General features: G+C 31.9%; 2 protein-coding genes across 6 annotated transcripts; one reads left to right on the forward strand and one right to left on the reverse strand.

Annotated features, from left to right (window-relative positions):
- Positions 1-850: 850 nt before the first annotated feature.
- On the reverse strand, positions 851-3,852 carry DGK4 (diacylglycerol kinase 4). The gene is made up of 10 exons (NM_125152.3): positions 3,166-3,852; positions 2,938-3,075; positions 2,765-2,850; positions 2,588-2,675; positions 2,344-2,502; positions 2,185-2,255; positions 2,022-2,099; positions 1,831-1,918; positions 1,626-1,742; positions 851-1,397 (listed from the first exon to the last, which is right to left on the reverse strand). The coding sequence occupies exons 1-10, from the start codon at positions 3,643-3,645 to the stop codon at positions 1,239-1,241; spliced, it is 1,464 nt and encodes a 487-aa protein (NP_200577.2). The 5' UTR covers positions 3,646-3,852; the 3' UTR covers positions 851-1,238.
- Positions 3,853-4,048: 196 nt separating this feature from the next.
- On the forward strand, positions 4,049-6,405 carry AT5G57700 (BNR/Asp-box repeat family protein; the record flags this gene model as incomplete). Of its 5 annotated transcripts, none has more annotated exons than NM_125153.4 (9): positions 4,049-4,159; positions 4,466-4,561; positions 4,648-4,734; positions 4,812-4,939; positions 5,022-5,118; positions 5,226-5,303; positions 5,386-5,611; positions 5,691-5,914; positions 6,012-6,405. In NM_125153.4, the coding sequence occupies 8 exons, from the start codon at positions 4,466-4,468 to the stop codon at positions 6,117-6,119; spliced, it is 1,044 nt and encodes a 347-aa protein (NP_568864.2). In that variant the 3' UTR covers positions 6,120-6,405. The 5 variants fall into 5 exon arrangements, with proteins under 5 accessions (NP_568864.2, NP_001078763.1, NP_851204.1 ...); NM_180873.2 differs by having other exon boundaries at positions 4,050-4,159; positions 4,449-4,561; positions 6,012-6,318; NM_001345270.1 differs by having other exon boundaries at positions 4,050-4,159; positions 4,459-4,561; positions 6,012-6,318.
- Positions 6,406-13,430: the final 7,025 nt, after the last annotated feature.

Consider the following 13,430-nt stretch of genomic DNA (forward strand, 5'->3'; position numbering starts at 1 on the left):
ATCTTCTATCAAGCAACAAGAAAATATTGTGCATGGTGTGAAACTCCCTTTCGTAATTTATTGATAAAAATGAAAAAGTATGTTCTTCTTTTGCGAGATGGAAGTACAATTATTATAGGAGACATGAATAATTTCATTATTTTCTTACAAGAAAGGTAGTCCCACGTCTTAATAATTTGATTTCAATCTTTTTGGAACAACATAATTTTGACCCCCACATGTATATATAACACTATTTCCCAAATTCACAATTCCAATCTTTTTATTTACATCTACATATAAGAAATTATTGCAGTTTTCTTTTTTGTTAATACTTTTAGTCTAATACTGCTGTATACACAATTTTAAAGCTTCCGAAAAAAAAAAAAAAAAAAAGACGAACAATGAATCTAAAGAGAAGACGTTAAAACAACAAACATTAAAAAGTGAGTCAAATAAAAAAAGCGAAGCCGATATAAAGCTAAGTGTACATTTGGGTTCTCGCTTTTCAATTTGTATTTTATTTTAATTTACGAAATACTAATCGTCATTTCTCGATACAAAACTGTTGATATTTAATCAGCGTGAAGAAACCGAAAGCGTTAACTAGCAAATTCCGTCATTTAAATCATAACATATTTATCAGTTTGATCCCATCGAAACTCACTTTAACATTCTTATTCAAAACAAATTGTAACGATTTTGAAATATAGAAGAAGTTATATTTCTTGAAAATATATTATGGAAAATACTTTATGTGCTGCTGAATTTTGAAACCCATACTTATATTTAGATTTTTACGTCGTAAATTATATGAAGTGAAGCATCAATACACCAACTAATTTGTAGATTATTTAGTTTTGAAACTTAACCCATTTGACCAAAAAAGAAAAAAAAACTTACCCCTTATACATGATTTACATATAGTGGATTTGGTACTAAAAGTCTAAAAGATACAGAGAAATTGCAAGTGGTTCGTACGTACAAATGGAAATTAGTACTTTATGAAAGTTATAACTCTTTGGTCCAATTATATATGTTCTTCTATGAGTGTTCGTCTACTCATCCTCCACTCCAAAATTTTAGTTACTTCTTGTCTGAAACCAGCCTTGCCATTTCTGTCGTCTTTAAATCGTAGATAAGTATATACTTTTCCATGTATTTTTGTTATTCACAATTACATTGTTGACATATTATAATAAGAAGAGATTAATTTAAGACATTCCTTAATTTAATAAAAAAAAAAGTTAAGATAATAATCAATCTCCTTTGACGACCAAAGACTGGTGAGGGACTCTCTTAATGTCAACAAAGGTAGAGTAGTCTCTGGTCATAGGCTGTTTCCATGGCTCTCCATCCATTTGCATAAACGCATCTTTCCAGTCTCCTCCTCTTATCTCCAGCCTTATCGCTGCCGCCTGTTCGTTAAAACCCAAGTTTTTGCACATTAGCTACCACGATTTGCCAAAGACATATATCATCCATATTTATGTAGTGTAATTGTAAATGTTAGATATGTAAATGGGGTTTGGAGAAGTTCACTAAACTAAAATACTTGTTAATTATTGATGATATAATACTAGTTTGGTAGATCGACCCTATTTTGTCAAAAAAAAAAACGGTTTGGTTTGTTTGAATTGAAGTACCTGTGCAATGTGTTTGGCAGATATAAGCTCAACCATAACAAAGGAAGCATGCCATCCTTGCTTTAACCCAAAGATCTCAAGTAGTCCATCATCGGCTTGTGCCTCCACAAAACCTCTCTGTTACGTACAACACAAGCAACCGTTAATAAGAAGGAGAATTGATAAGTAGATTTGTGAAGTGACGAAAAAATGAGCTTTGTTTTACTTTTTCAAGATAATCTTGTTTGAGATTTCCCCAAGGGTTTCTTCCACTTCCATAGCTATGTAGATTCAATGCAACAACTGCTCTTACACTGTCCCAAAAACAAGCAAACACACATCTTTCATTAGAAACCCAATTATGAGATTTAAAAGTGTTCTGTCTCATTTGTGTTCTTGTTTCTATTCTGTAGATACCTTTTGGGAACTGGTACTTTCTCCCACTCGGATGAGTCCAACTTTTTTATATGCAATGTCATAATGTTCTTGAGACCCCTAAAACCAGATAATTACAAACGTGTTAAGACCACAATTTGAGGTTGTAAGTTGTAACATTTGTTGTCTTGGTGTTAGTATATACCTTAAACCTGGGTCATTTATGCAGTGAGTGAGGAACCAACCCTGAGAGCAACCATATCCCGAGTATATAATCTGCAACAACAAAATGTTAGCTTTCTTTCTTGATATAAAAAAAAAAGTCTTAGAGAAAATTATCATTCTCAAGAGAATTTGGTAAAACCTTATTGGCGATAGGGCCATTTGCAAGGTAAGGCTTTTCGTTGCGCAAATGGTGAAAACCGTAAGCCACTTGAGCATCCATACCTATACTAAAGTAATTGTAGAAGACTCCTTCATAGCCATTCGTCGATGGAGGGATCTCTCCCTCTATCTCCAAATTCTGCAACACAAAAATTAACTCATTAAAACCAAAGACTAATAATCACAAAAGAATTTCAATTTTGTGTACTAATGAAATTATAAACCTGGTCAATGTAACATTCTTGTGTAGCCTTTAAAGAATAAGGAGGATCCACAATTTCACCAGAAGGCATTGTAATCAGAATATTCCAACTACATCAAGATTTCAACATCAAAAGATTAAGCAGAGAGCTCAAGAAACAAAGTGTTCATATCACGCTTTTTCGCGGTACTAATTTTACCTATCTAAACGGCTTATAGGAGCAACACTTGCTCTATGAAGTGTTCGTTTTATCGCAGATTTCCACGCAAATGGGAATGAACCTCCCTAAGAAAACCAACATAAACCCTAATTAGAACAGAGTATTTTATAAGATTAAAGATACAAAAAAAGACAATAAGATCTCTTTTTCACCCATCCGAAACTTCTTGAAAGATCGTTTCCCGTTCCGAGTGGCATTATCGAAACCGGAGGAACGGGTAACCGGTTTTGTAAATTAAGTTCACCGAGACATCCTAGAACCCAACCAACGGTTCCATCTCCACCTGCAACCTGTAATGAGTGATCAAACCAGTGGCAATAACAAAAAAAAAAACACATTTTCAAATCTTTGATTGTAGATCAAGCAATGGAAAAAAGTACCACAATTCTCATCTTTTCACGAATCTCTTTAGCACATTCGTCTCCTCGAGACGCAAATGCCTCTAAGCATCCCAATCCATATCGAATAAACTCATTAGGCTTCACTTCCGTTAAATCATACACCTGTTCTTCGCTAATAAGATTCTGGAGACGTTCTTTAATGAGTGGACCTTGACGACCACCGCTTTTGGGATTAACGAAGACCATCAAAGGAACTTCAGGCGTCAACGCGTTGTTTTCTAACGGTGGTGCTACAGAGGAGGAAGCGTCGAAGGAATCGTCTTTACGAAGAATGCAATCGCGTATTGCAATGCGGAGATATTGAGGAAGCATAACTCTTTGACGAAGCTCTGCTTTAGAGACTCTTATGCTCGCGAGATTGACCAATAAAGAGACTTTCATTGCTCCGAATGAGTCGAGAGATGAATGTCGTGGAATCATCCTCGCCGTCAATGAATCACCAATCGACGGTGATTCCATCTCTTTCTCTCTCTCTCTCGCTCTGCCAAAAAAGATCGAAACTTTTTATCTTCCTGAAGAATCAGTATATGAAAAACAGAACAAATTGGGAATTCTGGGTTCTTTGTGAAAAGATAAGAATCTTTGTTGTTGTTTTTTGATGAAAGAAAGAATAAAATCTGAAAACGAAAAATTCGTTAGAGGAGAAAAAGGAAACCAAAAATTGAAACCGATCCGAGAGGAAGAGATTTGTTCTGATTTTTCTGTTTGTTTTGTTTTTTTCGACCGTTGAGCTTATTTTCAGGACAAATAAAAACCGTTCCCTTCTCATTAACTACCAACTTTTTGTTATTTATATAAGCCCATTGGGCTTTTATAGGCCTGTTGTCTGTTTATAAAAGCCTGTAGAGTTAAATCTGCAAATCACAAAGGAAAACGTTAATGGTGGATCTGAGCACTGTCAATGTCATCACCACCGAAGTAGAGTTGACTCCACTCAACAGAAACTGAAACTGGAAAGTTTGAGACTTTTAAGGTAAGCTCATCTTGTATTCATTGTCTATGTTTTGCATTTTTTCAAAGGTTAAGTTTTTAGGGTTTTGCAAACTTGAATTCTCGGAAAGACGAAAACTTGTAACTCCGATTACTATAGACTTTTTTCTGGGAATCCGATTTGGGGAAACTTGAATGTTTACCCAATTTGACTTCTTTGTAAGCTAATATGGTATTGTCTTAGATCAGAGCAATGCACATGTGATGTTATATCTGAGATCATGGAATTTAAAGAAGAAACTTTGTATCATGAGTAATGTTGATATGTTTAGTGATGAAAAGTTCTCAGATGTCAGAAACAGAATTTAAAGTGTTGCTTGAGACATTCACATTTCCTGCTGATTCTGCTCCCTTCAAGAGTTGTCATGCCTCTACCATAGTTGAGGTTAAGATCACCACAAGTCTCTTTGACTGGATCTTTAGTAGTATCAGTGATGGATTGGGTTCTGAATTTCTACATTTTGTGAAAAGGTTGTTAAAGATCATTTCTTGGCTGCGTATTTCGGAGGCACCAGGGAAGGAGCACCTGATGTCAAAATCTGGTTGCAGCATTTCAAGGTATTATATAGACTTTTCAATCATTTAGAGACTCTCTGAGGTTATAATTGTGTGTAATAATTGATTGGTTTTCTCAGGATGGTCAATGGGATTCACCGGTTATTGTTGATGAAGAGCCAGGAGTTCCAATGTATAACCCTGTCTTGTTCAAACTTCCATCTCATGAGCTCTTATTGTTCTACAAAATCGGCCAGGAGGTTCAAAAGTATGTCTTTCAATCAACCGAGTAACTCTTTTTTGTTTTGTTACATTTCTTTGATATGTTAAGTGTTTTGGTGAAAGCTCAGATGGAGTGGTTGCATGAAACGATCATATGATAAAGGTATAACTTGGACTGAAAGAGAACAGCTTCCTCCTGGGATTCTCGGTCCTATCAAAAACAAGGTACTTGTTGCGTTGCGCAGACTCGATTACTCGATTAAGACTAAACCTTTTGTACTGGTTAGAGACTTAGCTTAAGCTTCCTTCTTCATCTCTTCTTTCTTCTGCAGCCCATTTTGCTTGAAGACGGTACTCTCCTTTGCGGATCATCTGTTGAGAGTTGGAATTCTTGGGGAGCATGGATGGAGGTTTCTTAAAACTATTTAGTTTGATTTCTATATTTAGAGTATGCTACAATGATTTTACACTGAAATGTGTTGGTTGATTCAGGTCACTTCAGATGCGGGTAGAACATGGAGAAAGAAAGGGCCAATATACATTCAAGGCAAGAGTCTTAGCGTGATCCAACCAGTTCCATACCAAACCGCAGCTGGGAACTTACGGATTTTACTCAGATCCTTTACTGGCATTGACAGAATCTGTATCTCAGAGTCTTTGGATGGCGGTGAGAACTGGAGTTTTGCAGTACCAACGGTTCTCCCAAACCCAAATTCAGGTTTCTTGAAATCGAAACTAAACACATTGTATAACTAGTCTTCGTTTTAGCGCGATTTTATTGAAGAAAATGTTGACAGGTATTGATGGAGTCAAGCTTAAGGATGGTAGGCTAGTGCTTGCTTACAACACAGACTCAAGAGGTGTGCTCAAATTAGGAGTTTCTTTAGACGACGGTGATTCATGGACCGATATTTTAACGTTGGAGGAATCTCCGGGAATGGAGTATTCGTACCCGGCTGTTATACAAGCCGGAGACGGCAATGTCCACGTCACCTATACATATAACAGGACACAAATTAAGGTATAAATTAAGACAGTTAAATGTGATTAATTAACAAAGAGTTTTGTTTCTTTTGATGTTATTATTCAATCACGTTTTGAGTGGTCTCTATACGCAGCATGTGGTGCTCAAGACTGCGACAGATATCGATTCGAAGCCATACCGACATGGTGAAGCAGGAGGAGGACACGTGAACTTGGATTTGTACGAACCAAACATTAATTAATTAGCTATTTGTCTCTTGAACCATCGATGTGGAGTGTGACTTCCTTCTTACGGAAGAACAAAGAATGTTCTCTTTCTTGTCTTGTAAGTTATTGATTGATCGATTCTTGAGTTTGTAAAAGTTGCCACTAGTTGATGAATATTATTGAGATTGTTTATAATATATTTATTGTAATCATATAAGTTAGAGATTTACTTTATTTATCATACGTATATATCGTGGATTTGTTGGCGGAAAAAGATTCTATCATTAATGGATTTATGTAAGACTTGTATTTAAATAATTGTAGGCTATGGTCCAAAAACAATAATGAAAGGAAATACTTCATTGTCGGTATAGTTGAGTTGTATTAAATTTTGGTTGCGACTTAACAAAAAACTAAAGGAGAATTGGGTGTGATTGATCATTGATGGATACCATTTATTTTAAAAATAGAAAATAAGTAACAGACCATGTCGATTACTTATTTCCATATTCGAAATTATCATTACTATCATTTATGTGTCATTTGTACCGTTCGCATTACGTATCTATTTGTGAATTAAAGGATTAAGAACATCATTAGAAAATGTGTTATCGTTGGGTCTGTTTTTAGTTTTCTCAAGTCCCACCCAACTCCATACAAACGTGATGTTTACGAAGTTATACATGTTGTTTAATATCAATCATTATAAATTTATCAGAACGGCGATGCACCATACAATATAATATTTTATAGAAAAAATCCATTTTATAACATTAGTTTTTTTTTTCTTTTTTTTTAACAAATGAATAAATAAAAAAAATTATGCGGTTCAAAGATTGTTTTGAAAAGCATATTTTTGTGTGCCTAAAATCATGATTTATTAAACCGACTACCGCAAATAGAATACGAAAAATATCATGGCTTATGTATTAATAATTTAATACGACCCGATAATAAATAGTTTAATGTGTCTAGACCAAAAAAAAGGTTCTGTCTAGGTACACTGCAATACATAACCGCAAACCTTTTTGTTAGTATTTTATAAAAAGTATTTTATGTATGGTGCGTGTATGTGGTTGACTCGAGATAAGTGTGTAATTTTAATGCAGTGCCGCTTGCAGAAATACGCATATATTAATCTTCTTTTTTTGTCGCCATATGTGTCATTTACAAACCAAAAGTAATGTACCGACTAAAAAATTATAAAAATTGGTGATATTGTAATCATTCTTGTAGAGAAATTAAATGGGTGAATCCAATGTGTTACATGCCCGGCGGGAATTTCGGGAGTTGTATTTTTTTTTTGGTTGATGATCGAAGCAACACATTTTTGTTTTTAAAACTTATATGTTCAATGTTATTGCACCGAAGATAAGGCCACATGCATTGATGACAAAAAGAACAAAAAAAGAAAACTTCTCTCATTTTATTTATTTATGTTTAGTCAAAGTACAAACAAAATTCACTTACATACTGTTAATGTGCTTGTATGTATCGTAAATGTACCAAAATACAAATAGATCAAACAATAATCTAAATTTCCAGACATGTTCCAACTCGATAGAATGGGAAACAAAGTGATGGGACCAATTATTTCTCGAAGTATTAGATCATGTTTTGGTCAATGTATATATGCTGATATCTAATTTCGTATAGGTGGAAGTCGCTCGGTCGATAATTAAATTTCTCAAACTGTATCGAGGATTGTGATAAATTCGATGTCGAACAAAAAAAATTAAAACAGCATATGAATGTACAAATTAAAAACGTATACAGATAGTCACAATCGAATATATACTTATATATATATATATATATATATAAATACAAAACTTTTGAGTGTTGGCTTTTTGATATTTTGTTTTTTAAATAAATTTGACGTTGAAAAATAAATTCTCCCTTTTGTAAAACATTATTTTATCATATTCAAGAAAATCCTTTAACAAAAAAACATTTTTATGTATGGACTTTTATTGAATTGAAAAATAAATGTGGATAGATATTTTGTGTGGTTGCGATGGTCCCTTGCCCCTTGGGCACTGAATAAATAATCACCTAATTTTTTGTTTCATGTAATGAATGTGCCTAAAGATAAGCATCAAGGAAAGCCATATGATCCAAATAAATTAAACACACACTTACCATTTATTTCTTTTTTGCGTTATTATATATTCATTGTAGCATATACTAGTATAGTATTATGAAAGACACACAACCGCTTTTAAAAATGGATTTTAATGCTCGTACATTAATGCATATGAAAAGTATAGTTACTCGACATGGGTCATACAAGGGTATTTGAATTGCATTATGATTTTGTGAAGCCATTGACATTTTAGCAGCCTTCCTTTTTTACTCGAACTTCAACTTTATTATATAAACTTGGAAGGACACTACCAAATTTTAATTAACAAGTTAACAAACGCGGAAATGTTCAAGATATGGTTATTACAGAAAAAAAAAATGTGGTGAGGCTACTCCATGCATGTGACATTTTGGGAAAATATTCCGACTTTCCAAGTAGTATGGTTTTGTGGTGGACAGAAGATAAGACTTCTCCACTATGTCATGATGCGAACAACGTTGCCTCATTTGATTCCGATTCTTTCTTTTCCTAGCAACCCACTAACTATAATAAACTAACTTCTAGAAAGTTCTTAGGCGTATATATATATATATATATATATATATATATATAACCACCTCTCTCGAACCCATCTAATACAGGAAGACGATTTATAATTAAAGCATAAGATGAGAAAACATCAAGAACACAAATATGGTTAGTTTAACCTGTGAAATGATGAAGAAGATTTGATTAGCCTGATGATTGAATCCTCAATACTCAACTCCAAAATAGAGTAGTAATGGGAAAAAAAAACTCAACTCTAAAATAGAATTACTCAAATTTAAAATGAAAAAATGGGTTGGAAATAATCAATACTCATACTTGTTCAAAAGTCAAATTTTTATTATAGAGCACATCTAAATCTCCGCCTTATTGATTGATCGAATTCGAAGTAGGATAAGGTCAATGGAAGACACGTTATTATAATGTGAAAGCCTTTCACTTAAAGGAAAAAAACCAATATTCATTTTTTTGCTTGATTTAATTTCTTTTTTTTTGTCTATTTCAAAATTGGCATAATATGAGTATATATATCCTTTTCCCATTGTCTAAGCTACAAGAAAAAAATTGAACAAACAAAAAAAAAACTCGGCATTTTAGGACGTAATTAAAGTCAAATTTAATTTCCTTTTCCTCCAACTATTTATATTTTCGAAATAATACAATATAATACACGTTAGTATCTAGAATAAAAGAGAAAAGACAAATCATTAAGAAGAAAGAAAGCACTTAAACTTACTTATAGCATATATTATTTTCAACATCCGACGTAACTAATACCGGTTCATATTTGTTTATTCATGTTAATCATAATGAACAAAATTTAGAATTTCCAACGTCGGGAAAATTGATTTGCTTGATAAATTAAAATAACTAGAGAAGGAGAGAAAAAAGAAAGAGGTGGCTTTGAGAGTTTTTTTTTTTTTTTTTTTTGAGTTGAAAAGAACACTTTTGTTTTGAGTGATTATTTAGTTGTGAATTGGGTAAAAGCTTGACCTAGAAGATGACACGATGTTGCTCAAAATGTGTAAACATCTTTCACAAGTGCATGTGTAAGTAAAGCAGTTAAAATAATTATAAAACAAGAAAAATGATTATTTCTTTTACTTTATTTTCCTTACTCATCATTTCATTCTTCCATTTATCTATCATTCAGACTTTGTGAGAAAGTAAGAAAGTCCTTTTAAAGAAAGTGAAAGTTTTCATCTTTTTGATTAATCCATCTTCTTTAGTTTCGCAAATGCGCCGACAACGTTTTGACTTCAAAAACAAAAGTAGAACTCGTGTGTGAAAAGCAAGATTCTTTCTTTCTTTTCTTTCTGGTAAATGTTCTAAATTGTAATTATAATATCCGAATATTGCTTTTGAAAGGATCATATATATAAATCTGACCCGAAAAAAAAAGCTATATGTCTTAGAACATGTTTCATTATCTATTTCAAAAAGATATACACAAAAAGTAACCAAAATTTATGTTGTAAGAACTTAACATGTTTCATGCAATAAAATATATGCACACGTATGGAAATTCCATAATATAGAAAACCCTATTTTCAAAGTTGTAGCGTGCATAAAAGGTTAGTTTGACTTTTTTGTTATCATATTTAGAGAAATTGAACTGGAGACAAAAAGGCTTTTTCACATTGTAATGAACCGAGAAAGATGAAGAAAACTTAAAATTTGATGCTAATAATTAGGAAAAAGGTGATTGTCGAAGAAGCAATATCACGCGTTGGCCCTTTTCACCCACAACACCAATCTCATCTTCACTTCTTTTTATAACGATTTAAATACTTTTAACACACTAGTGTAGTTTACAAAATAAGAATCGCCACAGTAGTCATCGCATCTTGGTGTAGCTGCTGCCGGTTTTTTTCATGAATATTTTTTTGCAATATTGTACATTCAGAAATATCACTGAACTAAACAGTTACGTAATTAAGTTCTATACATTTAATTTAATCATAACATTTTGATCGTATTTTGTCCCCCACTAATTAATTTTATTGGTTTATAAACATTGTTTCGATGCAAATACTCATGGCCTAGTAAGAGATTGAAAAAGATAAATTGAATTTGCAAAATTTTCCTGATAAAAATAAATAAATAAATAGATATATCAAGGAGAAGAAAATGCGTAAAGGGAAAGGGAGAGAGAGCATGCGTTACCAAAAGGGGACATCATAATTTTTGTGGCCTTTAAGGTAATTTTATTAATTGATTAAAGTGTTTCTTGATTAATTTATTAGCTTACCAAAAAGTAGATTTATTTTGTATTATAATCAACGCTTACCAAAAAGTAACTAGTCTTCCCTACTTAAAAATAAAATTAAAAACTATACCTAAGTACTACTAATTAACTTAATAACGTAAGAAAAAAAAACTATACCTTACCAAAAAGTTAGCTTAGCTCAGTTTGAAATTTTGAATACGATTGTTTGATTTTAGTGAATCTGAATAGTGAATACTTATACGATTATTCCTGTTTATTTTTGTCAACTATGTATACGACTTTAGGCGTTGCACAATTAAAAAAAACGTATACCACTTTAGGGCTAATAATATAGAAGCTCACATCTAAAAACTAAAACCCGCTTATTATGATCTTATGATCACATATCTGATAAAATCTTTAGGCCACGTTTCGAAAGTACACACGATTTACTCCTAATTAGAGAGATTATAATATCAAACTATAGATTTCGTGGAAAACCAAAGAAGTAAAATCATTGGTCCGCTTGATTATGTATATCTATTTTCGAAGTTTTAAGAAAAAGATGAATAGAAAAGTTAATAACAAAGCAAATAATAAAACATGGAAATAGAGTATATGTAATAGACTAATAGTAGTTTTAACCTTTAAGCCTTTTCTCGTGCTAAAATCATGTAAGAATTCTTTTGACATTTTAACAAAAAAAATGTAAGAACATAAATAATGAGAGTCACGACAGCTTTTGCTTTAGTTAAGCACACGAGAAATCATCGATTGCAAGTTCATAGTTACTATCTCGCATCCTAACTAAAATGATACAAATGCATTGAGCCTATATCTCTTTTTTTCTTTGCCATAAAGTTATTTTTTATATACATATTGCAAGAGTAAATTCTAAGGTTGAAAGTGCTGTGCCTGTTATACGTAATTAATTCAGTTTTTTTTTTTTTTTTTCTTCCGTAATTAATTCAGTTTCAGTTTTCCTTTTTTTACATACTTTCAAACAAAGTAAAGGTAGTCAACGTTTAGTTGAAAATTTTAAAGTGTGATTGATAGCCAGTATAAAGCAAGATTTTTATCTTTTAATAGTACTAAGTTAAAATTTTAAATGACTCAAAGTAAACGCAGATATTATCACGTTTACTTTAAAACGCGTATTGACTTTGAATGACTTGAGTTTTTCTATTTTAGCAACTAGCAAGCATAACTTTGTATATTAGTTTAGTTTAGTTTTGTTTTGTTTTATCTCCTTACAAAATCGTATTACTTTTTTTTTTGTCGGACAAAATATAGTATTACGTACTAGTTCCTGCTGGAGATCCAAAACTTCTATTATCTACGCTTTTAGTTTATAGTCCAAGTTTTGAATTGTTTTTGTCCTATTAATTAAATCTTTAATGTTTTCATATAATCGAAAGATTTTCAAAACATATATAGACCATCATAATTTTTCTAACCCTATTAAATCATATCAGCTTCCATTTAAAACGTTGATATAATATTCATCTACTTCCACCTACTACTTGTTCTTAAAGTGTGTAACTATATATCACGTGAACTGAATTTTGCCATGAACATCTCATGAACGAGGTACCTAAAAATACATGTTCCTGTTATTCACTTTTGAATTTTGTTTCTAATATATATCACGGAGAAAATGTTGAATTCTGAAAAGTTGACATTTAACAAGAAATGTTGGTTAAAGACTTAAAGCCATGCTTCGAGATGCGACTTCAAATTTTTTTCGTATCACATATTTGTGTTAATGACATTTTTTGTTATCACTCGTTTACAAGTTATCTATATCAACAAAGGCAACAAAAAAAACAAAATAGAAAAAAAAAAAAATCACCTTATATACATGAATGGTGGATTTAGATGAAAAAATGGTTGTGAAAGGAAGTCGAGAATCTAAACTAATCTAATGGAAAATTTAAATAAAATGTTAAGTTTGTCTTATAAATGCATCTCATAGTATATGTTGCATACCACTCTCAATTAGAATAATGGTTCGAATAAAGAAAAAAACCAAATTATTTGCTTTAAAATTTATGTAAAAGAATATTAATTATTTTCTAAACAACAATATATAAGCAAAAAGTATAATTTTTGGTGCCTTTAAAGATGTGATTGTCATATTAAAAAGAAAATTTCCCTAAAGAATTAATGGTCTAATTATTTAGCTAGCTTGTACTCCAGACCAAACCTGTTCTTCTGATGGCTCAAACTTAAAAAAACTTAGGTGATAAATGCAACGAACCAACAGAAAAAAATCAATTTAACTCACATCCACAATTTTTTTTGGTTCATAATTACCACATCCACAATTATTATTATTACTTTTATTATACTCCCACAATATTTTTTTGCCGTATGTATGAAACATACCAATTTTTATAGAGAGGCAGAGATACGCGTACAGCTTTTATAATTGAAAAGGGCAAAAGTAAAGTAGTACTTATTATTCACTTCTTCTTCACCTTTTCTCTTTGAATTTTCTTCTTC

The sequence above is a fragment of the Arabidopsis thaliana genome, chromosome 5 (genome assembly GCF_000001735.4).
Source record: "Arabidopsis thaliana chromosome 5, partial sequence".
Taxonomy (NCBI): Eukaryota; Viridiplantae; Streptophyta; class Magnoliopsida; order Brassicales; family Brassicaceae; genus Arabidopsis; species Arabidopsis thaliana.